The sequence below is a fragment of the Canis lupus genome, chromosome 24 (genome assembly GCF_003254725.2).
Source record: "Canis lupus dingo isolate Sandy chromosome 24, ASM325472v2, whole genome shotgun sequence".
In the NCBI taxonomy this organism is placed as follows: Eukaryota; Metazoa; Chordata; class Mammalia; order Carnivora; family Canidae; genus Canis; species Canis lupus.
Window position 1 is genome coordinate 41,790,313 of NC_064266.1, and position 15,416 is coordinate 41,805,728.

A 15,416-nucleotide genomic window follows, 5' to 3' on the forward strand; every position below is an offset into this window, starting at 1 on the left:
CACCAACAGCCGGGCCCCAGGCACCCGGTCTCCGGGTGCGCGGGAACAGACCCACCATGAGCAGCTTCGCGCCCCAGCTCTGCTCACCATGCGGACGCTGACATGGCTCTTGCTGCTGCCCGTGTGCCTCTCCTGCGGCTACGCCTTCATGTTTTCCCCGCTGCGAGACAAGGCCAAAGAGCCGCAGGGGAAGGTGCCCTGCGGAGGCCACTTCCGAATCCGGCAAAACCTCCCGGAGCATGCCCAGGGCTGGCTGGGGAGCAAATGGCTCTGGCTGTTTTTCGTTGTTGTGCTGTACGTGATACTGAAGTTTCGAGGAGATAGTGAGAAGAGTAAGGTAAGGACGGCCCCACCCCGGGCCCACCCCGGGCCCTCCCCGGGCCCCGCCACCCTGGGCCTGCCGCCCTGGGCCCGCCGCAGGCGCGTCCGACTCCGAGACCTGGGTGCTGGTTGGGGTCCTTGGAGGCAGGGGGGGTGCTGGAACGCGGCAGGGCGCAGGCGGGGTGCGAGGCGCCCACCCCGAGGTCCTGTGATGACCCGGGGCCACGATCCTTTCCTGCCCCCGGCCCTCGGGCTCGGGGCCCACACGGCCCAGGACGCCCTGCTGTTCGGTGGCCCCCAAAGAGCGTGGCTCGATCTCCGTCCTACTAAATGAGGTCTTCTTCCTGACAAGGGATAGATCGATTCGAGATCGTGGGGTGTTTCGGGCCGAAGTTATTCCTGGAGGCAGGTTCGCCGCCCCCGCTTCTTAATTTCCCTAGAAGAGTTTCTTAATTTCTCGCCAGTTGCCGAACCGAATGGAAGTGGCATCGTTATCCCAGGAAAAGGAAAAGACCTGTCGTGAAGGGATAAAGGTGTAAGGGAGGAACAGCTCCTCCCTAAAGGGCTGCACAAGCCTCCGACGGGGAAAGGGGGAGAGAAATACAGCATGTTCTCTACTAGACAGGCCCCAACTTCATGACACTGTGTCCAAACTGATAGAGCAGAGCTTGGCAAACGTTTTCTGGAAAAGACCGGATAGTAGATGCTTTGAGCTCTGCAGCCCACACAGTCTCGGTTGCGACTCCTCAACCCTGCCGTTTGGGCGTGAAAGCAGCCTCGTGCAATGTGCCAGTAAATGAGCAAGGCTGCGTTTCAATAAGACTTTATTTACAGAAACAGCCGGTGGGCCCGATTGGGCCACAGTTTGCCAATCCCTGGACTAGAGCGCAATGCTAGAACCGTCTTCTCTCAAGGTGAGCCCGACCCTGTCGGAACTGCGTCAGGACAGCAAAGCCACCCATGTTGCTATTCACCCTGAGTATCTTTCTTGACAGGAGCAGAATCCTTCCGGCCTTCGAGGCTGTCCATTTCGCTCTCCACTAAAGAAAAATCAAAATGCTTCCCCCAACAAAGACTATGCATTCAATACCCTAACCCAACTGGAGATGGACCTTGTGAAATTCGTGTCCAAGGTGCGGAACCTGAAAGTCGCCATGGCAACTGGCAGTAACCTCAAGCTTCAGCACTTGGAGGTACCTCCAGAGCCACACAATAATATTACCATCTATGAAATATGGGGCGAAGAAGACTCTGAATGAATGCACTTATGTGTCAGAGTAGGAGAGACAAAATTGAGTGTTGACAAACCGTATGCAAACCAATAAAATTATTCTGAAGAAAAAGAATTCTCAAATTTGACACCTTTTCTTCCCCCGCCCCCTCTCTTTTGAAACTGGAAGAAAAAATAAATGTGAGCCAGTAGCCGCAGCAGTTACTCTCTTGTTTTTGCCTTCCTCACCTCCACTAGAGCAGAGAGTGGTGAGAAAAGCACAGACAGCAACATGGTGGCAGGGCGGCCTTCTCAGCCACGGCACCAGGGCCCCTGGAGGACGAGACGGCTTAGGAAATTTGGGATACGATGCAGAAACCATCTTCATGGTAGTCATCCTTGTAGTAGCTATTTGTGCAAAAGATGGAACCAATTTTTATCTTTATAACTTATTATACTTTTTTTTTTTATTTTTATTTATTTATGATAGTCACAGAGAGAGAGAGAGGCAGAGACATAGGCAGAGGGAGAAGCAGGCTCCATGCACCGGGAGCCTGATGTGGGATTCGATCCCGGGTCTCCAGGATCGCGCCCTGGGCCAAAGGCAGGCGCCAAACCACTGCGCCACCCAGGGATCCCTCTTTATAACTTATTATAAAGGCCAACTTTACAGGTTTAAAAGAAAAATGAATTAAGAGGGGGTGTGTGTGTGTGTGCAGTCACGCATGGGGATGCACATGTGTGCCTCTGTCGGGGAATGCTTGATTCTAGAAGCACTTGATCTTCTTACCATCAGAAAAGTCTTTTTATTCATTCTGTCTCGTGGATGACCCGTATTGACCTTTTCTTGTACCAAATGTCTAACTGGATTAAGAAATAGAGAATTGATCTATATTTTCAATGTAATTCAGATACAGGTGAGCTAACCGGGGCTTCCCAAATTAGTTGACACGAATGTGTATAATGCTTATTAAAAATATGGATGTTTTGGCATGTTTTGTATGGCTAATGGGAACTATGCTTACCCAAGGCTGTTAAATTAGCCTCCTGAGCCCCAGTCAAGGTCAGCGGGTGCAGGCCTGGAGAGGCAAGCTAGTGGGGAGGACCACGGAAGGGCCAAATCAATGTGTGCCTGACAGGGGAGTCCTGAGTCTCCATCAGCGAACCCCCATTGTTTGGGCCGAGCATTCAGGCTCTGTCCCGTGTGTGGGGGAGTCAGGCCTCGGACAAGAGCCGCCAAGCCCATCTCTTCCCGTCTCGTCCCTCCTGAACACTTATTGTCTTAACAGGATGGGAAAAAATGGAAGGAGCGGAGTTGTGCGTTCAGTATTCCGAGTTGTCCAAGCAAATGGGACCATGCGAGTTGTTTTCACAGCCGACTCTGAGGACACTCAGAGGCAACAGATATTTTGGTTGGAACCTGTGATCTCCACGTGGCACAGATTTTAGATGAATGGCGATCACCTACGAGGCCAGGGGTCTGCAAACCATGGCTCACAGGCCAGCTCGCTACCCGGTTTCATACTACCCGTGAGCTGCTAATGGCTATTATGTCTTTCAATGGTTGAAAAAAGATGAGTAATATTTCACGACGGGCAAATAACATGAAATTCACCTTTCAGTGTCCATTGACTCTTGCTGGCACACAGCCACGCGTGTTCATCCCCGTACTGCCAATGGCTGCTTTTGTGCTCGTTGGCAGGGTTGGCAGGGTTGAGTTAGCGCGACAGAAACCCTGTGGCCCACAAAGCCGAAAATATTTGCTGATGGGGGCCCTTTACAGGAAGTTTGCCAACCCCTGGTTTATGCTAATCTTATTTACATGTTAACAACCAGGGAGAGTGTCCAAGAGGAGCAGATATATATATAAGGCTGTAACCTTCACAACCCTCCCACATTTGTCTGATAGGCAAACAAGTAATTTTATGAATCACATTTTTTGTAGTTCTGTCCAGGTCACGAGCAACTAAAGATGGGGACCCTAAGAGAAGGCAAAACAGCACAATTCCTTACAGCAAGCTGACAAGGATACAAATTAGAACAAAAGCTGCTGTGCCTTTGGATGTAGCAATTTCTTTTTTTTTGTTTAAGATTTTATTTATTTATTCGTGAGAGACACACAGAGGGAGGCAGAGACCCAGGTGGAGGGAGAAGCAGGCCCCCTGCGGGGAGCCCGATGCAGAACTGGATCCCAGGACCCCGGGAATCACGACCTGAGCCAAAGGCAGGTGCTCAACCACTGAGCCCCCCAGGTGCCCCATGGATGTAGCAATTTCTATAAACAGTGTCCCTGGGTCTTTGCCTTGCCTCATGCAGAGCTTTGCAGGCCACAGTTTTGCGTAGACAACAGTGTTTTCTTAACCCAATTTCATGCGATATTTTCATGCAAAAAAACGCATTCAATTCGGGACCTAGAGCCTAAGAAAGCTACTGAATTCTGCTGTTCCAGCAAAAACTCAAATCCTAACGTCACCACACTCTGGTTTCAAAAGAGCGGTTGACGGGCCAACGGTGACCGTGGTCCTCTAGCGCTTACGTGCTCGGCCCAGGGGCTCCCCCGCAGCGTTGATGCTTGTCTCCTGCAGCGGGGACGTCCCAGTGGTTTGCTCCTTGAAGGCCAGCAGGAGGAGTAGGACCCCAGGAAATCAGGAAATCGCAGGAGTGACAGCTGTCACATGACCTACTGAATAGAAACGTGTCTCTCCAGGGGTGGGGGTGACACCTGGCATGAGCGGCAGGACTGAGCCATGGCAGACCCCGCGGCAGAGAGGGCGGCCGGCCGCTCCAGCGCTAGAGGATGCTAACGGAGAAGTGGGAGTCCGGTCGGGGCCCCGCTCGGCCTGGTCATCCGCAAGGCCTTTCTCGTGTGTCTGGGCATGGACGGGGGCGGAAGGGGGGGCCCGGGGAGGGGGCACGCAGCCTTGTGTAGTCAGTCTCTGTCTTGAGTGTGGGCTGGAGCTGCCGGGGTGGTCACTGCATGATGCCGGTGTGTCCCGTGAGGCTCCATCCCAGCCCAGACACCCTCCCGGTGGTCTCTCGGTCACACCGCAGCGACGAGATGGGTTCTAGCAACAACCAGTGCCCTGGACAGAGGCCCCCAAGTCGGGTGAACCCGCAGCCCCAGCTGACATCCAAGTGCCTGAGCACAGGGGCCCGCTGTCCGAACTCACACTCTGGACCCATGGAAACGGGGAGACAGTAAGTGTGCGTTGCTTTAAGCCGCTAAGTCTGTGGTAATTCATTACACCGAAGTAGAAAAAAAGTAATGCAGGACGTGTACGCACCCGGACGCACCAGATCTTTCTACCTGCTGTTTCTGACGCCCGGGATGACGCGTCCACCTGCCCTCTGAGCTGCACGTCGGCCTCTGGATCCAAGAAGCGGGACCAGTATCAGGACAGGATCAAGAATGGGAATATCCTGGGCCTCGAAACCAGAGGCTACCAAGTGTTGGCGCGGGGACCGAACGAGTCACGAGAAGTTGAAAAGATTAGAAAAGAGACTCGGTGAGGCCCTTCCCCCAAGTTCCCCAGCGGTCGTGTCTGGCGTCACTGGTTCAAACACCAAAGCAGGGACCTGACGTTGGGACGGCGTGGGTGAAGGGTTCTGTGGCATCTTACCCACGTGGAGGTTGGTACAACCACCCACACTGAGGAGGGCGCTTGGTGGGATGAGCGCTGGGTGTTATGCTATGTGGTGGCAAATCGAACTCCAATAAAAAGAAATTTAAAAAATAAATAAATAAATAACCACCCACGCAGCCGAGAGACAGGTCTGCGCCGGCTCGGGGACCTCCGCATACCGTCCCCCTCGCACCCACCCCGGCAGCCGCTCATCTAAGATTTTGTTGTTTCTTTTCCTTTTTTTAAGATTTTATTAATTCATAGGAGACACAGAGAGAGAGAGGCAGAGGGAGAAGCAGGGAGCCCGATGTGGGACTCGAACCTGAGACTCCGGAATCACGACCTGAGCCAAAAGCAGACGCGCTCAACCGCTGAGCCACCAGCTTTTGTTGTTTCGAGGCTGTCACATGACTGGGGCCACCAGGCGTGTGACCTTGGAGGTCGGCTCTTCCACTCAGCATAATGCCCCGCGTTCCCCGCAAGTGATTCCCTGCGCCGACCCTCCCCCTCGTGCCGTCCACCAGCCGAGCTCGTTTCCCCATCCACCTGCTCAAGGACATTCTGGTCATTCGCAGGTTCGGGCTCTTCGATGACATCTGCTGCAAAGGATCACGTACGGGTTTTTGCGTGGACATGCATTTTTATTTCTCGGGGACAAATGCCCAGATTGCCAGGTCATACGGGAAAGGGTGTGTTTTGGCCTCCAGTGAAATTGTTATAACTCGGGATTCGTGGCCAACATCTTACGATGAGATTCCACATTATATTCTAGTGAGGGAGGCACAGTAAGTCAGCAAGTCTCTATAAAACACAAATAAACACAAGGGGAGTTGCAGGACGTACGCCCTCTGCGCCTTCCCAACCGACGTGCAGAGGCACCCAGCGGCCTCTGAGCCCCGTGACCTGTCTCCTCCCGGTCCCGCCGCACCAGGCCCACTTCTGCCTCGGGGCAGTGGCACGCGGCCTGTCGCCCTGGGGGACGCTTTGCCATCAGCTGTCACGGTGCTGGTTGTTGTGCTTATCTTTCTGGTCTTTGCCCAGAGGGTCACCTGCTCAGAGAGGCCCCCGCTGACCACCTGCTGACCCCCCTGCCGCTCTCCCCACATCACCCAGTTTCTGTTTTCTCTGCATCACCATCACCGTGCGACATGATGCTTTCTGTTGACCTGCTCCTTGTTCGTCCCGGTCCCCTGAGCGTAAGCTCCATGAGGACAGTGATGTGTCTGCTGCGGTCCCCGCGCTCGTCCCCTCGGCCTTGGCGGTTGGGAGAAGGGCGACCAGCGGTCCTGCACAATGTCCCTCCGTCTGGGTTGAGTGGCGCCTGTTTTCTCGCGGTGGGAATGAGGTGACGCCTTTGGGCAGGAGCCCCGAGACGTGCTGTTGTGCCCCCGAGGAGCCGCAGCGCTGAGCATCCCGACCTTCACCTGTGACCAAGGTGGGGCCTGCAGCGGCTTCAGGTCAGGTGGAGATGTGTCCCAGGCCGCCCTGAGGCTGCGCCCTCGGCCCCTCCGACTGTCACCCACTGATGGGAGCATCCCTCCCGGGGCTCTTCCGCAGTAATTATTTCAGGGATACTGGTATTTGCCTGATGGTAATTTTGATTCCCTCTTTCCGTCTTCATTCATCAATTGGAAGTCTGCTGTGAGGAAGACCTGGGCCTTCTTCCCCGTTTATTGGTTGATTGATACCAGTAGAGACACATAAATACTTATTTTACTTTATTAAAGCCCAATATATATTTAAAGATTGTATCCGTTTGAGAGAGAGAAAGACAGAGCATGAGCAGGGGGCAGGGCAGAGGGAGAGGAGAGAGGCCGACCCCCCGCTGAGCAGGGAGCCCGATGCGAGACTCGATCCCAAGACCCTGAGATCATGCCCTGAGCCAGAGTCAGACGCCCAACTGACTGAGCCCCCCAGGCGCCCACAAATCCAACATTCTTGTTTTTATTTTCTGGCTCCAACTTTGCCGGTGCCCTCAGGTTAGCTCTGGTGAACTTGAGCAAGCCCCGCCCTCCTTCGAGCATTTCGCCTCTCTGGCAGCTCACGATGCTCCAGCATCATCCTGGTTATTCCTGCGTCAGGTCCCCCACTGCTCGGAGCACCCCCGCCCCGGTACCGGAGGACGGCACCTGGCAACCAGGCTGGGCAGGCCGCGCTGGGCTGTCACAGCACCCAGGCCCCCGCAGCGGGGACCACGAGCGTGTGTCACCCATCCCCCCCCAGTCTGTATTCTGAGTCTGTGACCACGACCTCCTCTTCCTGGTGCCTCTGATTCCCGTCCGACACCTCGGGTTCCTTCCAGCCGTCCCCTGGCCCCTGTTTATAGCTTCGGCCTCCCGCAGTGACAACCCAGCTCTCCAGAGCTGCATCTACGGGTTCGCTCAATTCTAGAACGCACATAGAGTAGCTCGAGACTCGAACCCGGGCCCCGCGAGGAGCACACTTATAACTAGTGTGGCTGGCCCTGCAGCATCCGGCCAAGACACTTCCAGAGTTCCGGAGGTGGCTTCTTCTCTCACCCGCCCCTTGGTGGGGTCGCCAGCCCATGGCCGTGTGTTAGGTCCACTCCAATTGGGGTTCCCCACATCCTGGCTGGGTTCACTTGTTTACCTGTGTGTGCAGGTGTGGGATGGATCACCTGGTGCTGAGAGTCAAAGATGGAGAAAAAGATAGACCCGGACAACTGCCGCCCTGTCCCCGTCCCTGGTGCGTGGGCCCCCCTCCCCCTGCTCCTCTCCTCCTCCCTCCCATGGATCAAGGATCAGCCTCTTTGGTTTCTGTTCTACCCTTCCTGTGTTTCTCTTGCACAAACAGGCCAGACGGTGTGTTTTCTCAGAGCCCCTCTTACTCACGTGAAGGATACCATGTTACCCGATATTCTTTGGGGCTTTTTTGCTGTTGTTGTTTTGCATAAGAGCGGGTCCCGCATACGGCTCCATCTAGGCTCACAGGGACCTTCCTCATTCGTTTTCCTGCCCGCAGAGGGCTCCGCGTGTGGTCGCACCAAAACCGACAGTAGCTGGTTCAGCTGCTCTATGTGGACATGCAGGTGGTTTCCAGTAGTGAAATGACCAGCGATGGTGCAACGAATAACCTCGTACAAAAGCGGTTTTGTGTTGTTGGAGAGGTACCTTCAGGGTGGATGCCTGTGCTTGGGGCTGCTGGGTAGAAAGGTGGCTCACATGTACCTCTGTCGGGCGTTGCCAAGTTGCCCTCAGGTGGAGCCAGGTGCATCCTCGCCCGCCCGGGATGCCCATCCGGAGTTTGTGAACCAAACCGGCTCTTGGAGCGCGCGTGGCCTGCAGTTCCGGAGACGGCCACGAGGGGGCGGACAGCGCCCATTGCAGAGAGCAGGGCACCTGGTTTCCAATATTTTTTTTCTCTTCTTTTTTTTTTAAGATTTTATTTGTTAAAAAAAAAAGATTTTATTTATTTATTCATGAGACACAGAGAGAGAGGGGCAGAGACACAGGCAGAGGGAGAAGCAGGCTCCCTGCGGGGAGCCCGATGTGGGACTCGATCCCAGGACCCCGGGATCTCACCCTGAGCCAAAAGCAGAGGCTCAACCACTGAGCCACCCAGGCACCCTCTTTTCTCTTCTTTTTTTTTTTTTTTTTTAATTTTATTTATGATAGTCACAGAGAGAGAGAGAGAGAGAGAGGCAGAGACATAGGCAGAGGGAGAAGCAGGCTCCATGCACCGGGAGCCCGACGTGGGATTCGATCCCGGGTCTCCAGGATCGCGCCCTGGGCCAAAGGCAGGCGCCAAACCGCTGCGCCACCCAGGCACCCTCTTTTCTCTTCTTTTACACAGGTTTTATTTATTTATTCAAGAGAGAGACAGAAAGCAGGAGCAGGGGGAGGGGCAGAGGGATAAGCAGATCCCCGCCGAGTGGGGATCCCGACACGGGGCTCGATCCCAGGACCCCAAGACCACGGCCTGAGCCAAAGTCAGACGCTTAACCCACTGAGCCACCCAGGTGCCCCCCACCCCCTGCCCCAAGATTTTGTTTACAAAGGCCCTTGACAATAATGCGTAAGGGGAAGGAAGAGTAGTCATGTTTTTATTACTAACAGCGACTAACATGCATAGTACTAGCAGCAAAAATACCACTATTTTCGTTAACAATTGACATTTGCCGTTTGGTTATTTACTCCCTCAAGGACTTATTTGTTCTGTGCACTGTTGTAGGCTCTGGGGATGTGAAAGTGGGGAAGAGCCTAGACAAACATCCTGCCTGGGGGAGGGAGGCCATAAACACACACACACGTCCACTATGTAGCCGGCCAGGTGCACACAGATACTACAGAGGCAGATGAGTAAGGGAAGGGGTGCGTGTGCAGGTGGGGGGGCGGGGAGTTGGGGGGTTGGCTTACAGTCAGGCAGTAGTAGGGGAAGGGCGCACTGAGGAGTAAGCCATGAGGACAACCTAGCAGGAACGTGTGAGGGACAGAAGTGATGGGAAGTGCAAAGGCCCTGAGGCAGGAGTGAGGCCGGCAGGATGGGGGTTACTCAGAGTACTTGGGGCCCAGTGAGTGGGGAGAAGAGATAAGAGACGAGGAGCGTGTGGGGTGCCAGTCGTGGAGGCCTCGCAGGCCATCCACGGGAGTTTGGACTTTTCCTCGGTGAGAGATGGGAGCCACGGGAGAGAACACCAGATCCCCAGAAGCCCAGAAAGAGGGCTCCCTCCTCCCCGCTCCCCAAGCCTGCAGTTCATCCCTCAGCAGACAGCTACCAGCCCCGGGGCACCTGCGGGGAACCTACCTGGTCTCCGTTCTGCTGCGGGGACTGTCACAGCGGGGGGGGGGGGGGTGGTGGCAGGGACACCCTCAGGCCCCCCAGAGGCTCTGATCCTGCTGCCGGGAAAACCCGTGAGCAGCTACCCCGAGAAACGACGGGTCCTCCAGGGAGCCCTGCAGGGTCTCAGCTCCGCGACAACCCCCGGAACTCTGGGAACCCCATGTCCGCAGAGCACCCGCGTGGAAGAGGCGCCGAAGGGTCGCGGGGGGCATGTGGCTGCGCCTCGGCTGCGGCCGTGTCCCCACTGCTCGCCCCGTGCGGGTCTCCCAGGGTCCCTCGGACCCCTGCTCAGCAAGGCGGCTCCTGCTCGCCGGGGACTGAGGTCTCTGTGGGTTGGGGTGGCCCAGGCCAGGTGCACTCCTGCCCCCACCCTGGGGACAGCCCTGCCCTTGGGTGGGGCTCGGGGACACCTTGGGAGGCTGAGGGCGCTTGACCTTGGGGGACCACGGGCCTCTTGGCTGGACCAGCATCACCCATAAGCGCATCACTCCGTTGTTCCAGAAATTCCACATCCTCCCGCGCATTCATTTCTCCTCTGTTGGGTCATCCATCTGGTGGTCACTCCGCTCGCACTGGGGGAGCTCCGAGGGGCCCGCCGGCCCACCCGGGAACGCAGACGTGCGCCCACTGAGATCCCATCTCACCCTCACTGCCGGCCACTGTCGAAGAACCTGAATCGCAAGTGTTGGCGTGGACGGGGAGAAACTGGGGCCCCATCGGGGCCGCCGGTGAAGACGTGCTGGGACCAAGGGCGGAGGGGCCTCAGACACCTACATACAGACTTAGCGTGGGATCCAGCAACTCCTCTCCTGGCTAGAAACCCTGAAGAATTGAAAGCAGGATCTTTTTTTTTCTTTTTTAAGATTTTATTTATTTATTCATGAAAGACAGAGAGAGAGGCAGAGACACAGGCAGAGGGAGGCGCAGGCCCCATGCAGGAGGCCGGATGCGGGACTCGATCCCAGGACCCCAGGATCACACCCTGGCCGAAGGGAGGAGCTCAACCACTGAGCCCCCCGGGGATCCCTGAAGGCAGGATCTTGAAGACGGGTTTGCACAGCCGTGCTCATGGCTGCACGGTTCGCAACAGCCAGGCTGTGGAGGCAGCGAGTGGCCGCGGGGGAAGGACGGACAAACCGAGTGGACGGATGCACACGCTGCAGCGCTGGGCCGCAGAAGTCGGCACCGTGTGGACTCTGGGAGCACAGAAGTAGTCGAATCCTGCAGTTTGATGGGGGCTGGGGGCAATTAGGGGAGAGACGCAGGGTGTCAGGAGCCGGTACGTGCTGGGAAGAAAAATGGCCCAGAAGAGGCTGGTTGAGCAGCTGGCCAGGGGACAGCGTTCAGGGGACACCTTGGGCTTCGGGAGGGGGGAGCACAGCGATGGGAAGAGCCTCCAGGCAGGTGGAGCAGCAGGTGCAAAGGCCCTGAAGTTCTCCTGGAAACCCTCTCCTTCCCCCGGAGAACCCCCATCCTTATTTATACCTTCATGGTGCTATAATTGGATCCCAGGCAGGTTGTGTCCCCCAAATGCGCTGCTTTGGCATAAGGATTTTATTTAAAGATTTTATTTATTAATTCGTGAGAGACACAGAGGGAGGTGCAGAGACACAGGCAGAGGGAGAAGCAGGCTCCCTGCGGGGAGACCCCTGCAGCGCTCGATCCCAGGACCCTGGGATCATGCCCTGGGCCAAAGGCCAACGCTCAACCACTGAGCCCCCCAGGCGTCTCAGCATAAGGATTATTTTGAGCTGAAGGCATTTGAAGCAGAAACAGTTTCCTGTTCTCCCCCTTTCTGTCTAAAAGCAGGAAGGAGGGTCGCCTGGGTGGCTCAGTGGTTGAGCCTCCGCCTTTGGTTCAGGGTGTGATCCCAGAGTCCTGGGTTCGAGTCCCGCATCAGGCTCCCTGCATGGAGCCTGCTTCTCCCTCTGCCTGTGTCTCTGCCTCTCTCTGTGTCTTTCATGAATAAATAAATAAAATCTTTTAAAAAATAAATAAAATAAAAGCAGGAAGGAAATTTCCCGATGAGGAAGGTGTCTCCTCCTCCCACCAAGGCCAAGAGAGAAGAGTGACTCTTCCCACCAAGATGGAAGTTAAAAGTGGGATGAATTTGCATCAACAGGCCTTAAAGTCCATCGTCCGTCAGTCCTCCACACATGTGTTAGCCAGTTCTCCACGACGTACCCCTGGAGCCCGAAAGCCTCTTTCTTTTGCTAAAATGGTGTCTAAGCCTCCATTCTGACCGCTTCTTTGAGTTCTCCTTCTTTGGATGTGAACTCCCATGCACGTAAACTGTCACGAAAAAGCGCGTCTTTTCTCCCGTTGTTCCGCCTTTTGTGGTTTAATTCACAACCCTCAGGAACATAACCTAAGAGGGTAGAGGAAAAGCTTGTCCTCCCCCACATTTTCAATTCTCAACCCTCAGCACACGTGTGGGCTCTGATTATTCTAGAGTTTGGATGTCCCGTAATCGAACCAGTTCCTTACCGAGGGGTGTCTGGACTCTCCCCAGTGCCTTGTTACTACGAACCCATAGGGTACGTGTTTCTCCAGACTGGGTAGGACTTGGTGATCGTCGCTTCAAATAGCACGACCGCCATCTGCCAGTGTTTGGGTAGCTCCCACAGTCAGCAAACACTGCAGCCGCAGCCAGTCAAGACGCAGAAAACAAAAAGCCTAAAATGGCTTACACTTCACTAATTTTAGAATTCCTAAGTACCGTTATATGATGACTCATCCCGCTTAAATTCAAAGCTGTTTAGTGGGCCATCTGGTTCATCAGAATATGAAAGACTTTGCCTAGCAACCCGAAAAAGAACCCAAGAGGAAGATAAAAAGCATGCTCGAGCACTGAGGGTGAGTCCCACCGAGTGTCAGCTCCTTGAGGACAGAGAGGTGGTTGGGTAGATAGACTGCGTTTCATCCGGGCCCATTTTTCTGTCAAACGTTCCCCTTAAAAAAAAAAAAAAAAAAAAAAAAATTCTGATTGCAAAAACAAAGCAACCCAAAGCACAAGTAACCAAAGGAAAAAAAAAATTAGTCTTTATCAAAATTAAAAACTTTTGCACTTCAAAGGAAATGATAAGCAAGCAAAATGAGAATTCAAAGGATAAGAGAAAACGTTTAAGTCCTATAACTGGCCAGGGTCTAATATTAAGAATATATGAAGGGAGGGGCAGCCCGGGTGGCTCAGCGGTTTAGCGCCGCCTTGAACCCAGGGCCTGATCCTGGAGACCCGGGATCGAGTCCCGCGTCGGGCTCCCTGCATGGAGCCTCCTTCTCCCTCTGCCTGTGTCTCTGCCTCTCTCTCTCTCTCTCTCTGTGTCTCTCATGAATAAATAAATAAAATATTTTTTTAAAAAAAGAATATATGAACTTACTACTCAAAATATACAAAGGCCAATAACCCAACTAAAGATGAGCAAAGGACATAAATTGACATTTCTTCAAAGACGGTGTACGAACGGCCAGTGCGTACTTGCAGAGACGCCCGACCCCGTTAAGCCACCAACTGCGAATCAAAACCATGTGTCCTCACCAGGACGGCTACGATGAAAGGACAGACGGAAGCAAGTGTTGGGGGAGACGAAGAGAAACTGGAGCCCTCACACACGCCAGCGGAAGTCTAAAATTTTGCAGGGACTTTTGAAAAAAGTCTGGCGTTTCCTCAAAATGGTAAACATATAGTCGCCGTATGGTCCAGCGATGCCATTCCTGGGTGTTCACTGGAGAAAAAGGAAAGCATTGGTCCACACGAAACCTTGAGCATGAATGTTCACAGCACAGCTATTCATTATTCGTAATAGCCAAAACGTAGAAACAATTCCAATGTCCGTTACGACGGATACACAGATTAATAAAATGTGGTCTGTCCGTGCAGTGGGACATTATTCAGCCATAAGAAGGAATACAGGTGGCAGATGCTACACAATGCATGGACCTTGAAAAGTTATGCCGAGTGAAAGAAGCCAGGGACAGGAGACCACCTATGATGTGATGCCTGTCTTGAAGGATAAATTTCTCCTCTAACCTCTTAGGTTATACCCATGGGGACCTGTGAATTAAAAAGATCACTCAACAGGAGAAAAGGCACGTGTTTTTTTTTTTTTTAAGATTTTATTTTATTTTTATTTTTTAAGGATTTTATTTATTTATTCATGAGAGACACAGAGAGAGAGAGAGAGGCAGAGACACAGGCAGAGGGAGAAGCAGGCTCCATGCAGGGAGCCCGACATGGAACTTGATCCCAGGTCTCCAGGATCAAGCCCTGGACTAAAGTTGGCGCTAAACCCATTGAGCCACCCAGGCTGCCCAAGATTTTATTTATTTATTCATGAGAGACACAGAGAGGGAGACAGAGATGCAGGCAGCGGGAGAAGCAGGCTCCAGGCAGGGAGCCCTATATGGGTGGGACTCAATCCTGGGACTCCAGGATCACACCCTGGGCCGAAAGCAGGCGCTCAACTGCTGAGCCACCCAGGGATCCCCAAGGCACATGATTTTTATTAATATCCACGTGCACAGGAGTTCACAGAAAAAAGTGAAAGTAAAGAAGTGGAAAGGGACACCCGGGGGGCTCCGTCGGTTAAGCATCTGACTCTTGATCTCAGCTCAGGTCTTGATCTCAGGGTCATGAGTTCAAGGCTTACAATGGGTTCCGCAATGGGGCAGGGAACCTACCTAGAATTAAAAAAAAAAAAAAAAAGATAGACTCTGGGGGTTATGAGCCATTTTAGCAAAGGACAGAGGGTTTGAGGTCTGAGGGATGCTAATCCATGGGGATGTGACCAGGGGACATATCGGGGAAACGGATGGGAGGTAAGGGTCATGTGAGTGGGCTCTGCCTGTGCAGACTCACCTCGGCGCCAGCTCTGTCTCTGGGGATGAGCGGTTCTCCTACCTTGGAAGAGGGACCTTCACAAGGGAAACCTGTGCCCTGCTGCTAGGAGGTTCTGGGGAGCCCCCCAGGGAGTGCGGCCAGGTGACCATTCTGCCAAAGTTCCCTGGAAGTCAGCCCAGGACCCTCCGTCCAGCAGCATCCTGAGGCCACCAGGCCCCCACAACCTGCGTCCACCTCTAACTCTGGCAGCCCCCCGGAGGGCGGGTTAGGATGCCCAGGGAAAGGGGATGCCCCGCAGGCTTCTGCTCACCTTATTCTCCAAAACCCATTGGATGGACATCATCGCTCCCCTGACCCACCCGGTGTCCCCTCCCGCCCCTGCTCCCTGCCCACATGTGCCAAGGTCCCCATTGACTCACTAGCTGGGCTCACGGGCTTCCCGGGGTTCACCTCACCTACTGAACCCCACAGTTGTTCCAGCAAAGAGCTCTGGGCTGCGGGTCACCATCCCTTGCTGCCGTGGGTCCTGGGACTAGTGACCACATTCTCGAATTTCCCCTCCCACGTGGCTGAAACGGAGGTGATGGTGGGAGGCATGAGAACCTGCCCTGCACCCCGCACC

General features: G+C 54.3%; 1 protein-coding gene across 1 annotated transcript; it reads left to right on the top strand.

Annotated features, from left to right (window-relative positions):
• Window positions 1-2: 2 nt before the first annotated feature.
• FAM209B (family with sequence similarity 209 member B) lies at window positions 3-1,667 on the top strand. The gene is made up of 2 exons (XM_025470468.3): window positions 3-337; window positions 1,317-1,667. Exons 1-2 carry the CDS (start codon window positions 89-91, stop codon window positions 1,578-1,580), a joined length of 513 nt encoding a protein of 170 aa, XP_025326253.1. The 5' UTR covers window positions 3-88; the 3' UTR covers window positions 1,581-1,667.
• Window positions 1,668-15,416: the final 13,749 nt, after the last annotated feature.

What these genes read in the sequence shown, in the direction of transcription:
- FAM209B (XM_025470468.3), top strand. Translation starts at nt 89, where the DNA reads ATGCGGACGCTGACATGGCTCTTGCTGCTGCCCGTGTGCCTCTCCTGC. An exon ending in GAGATAGTGAGAAGAGTAAG is followed by an intron (nt 338 to 1,316) that starts GTAAGGACGGCC and finishes CTTTCTTGACAG; the next exon opens with GAGCAGAATCCTTCCGGCCT.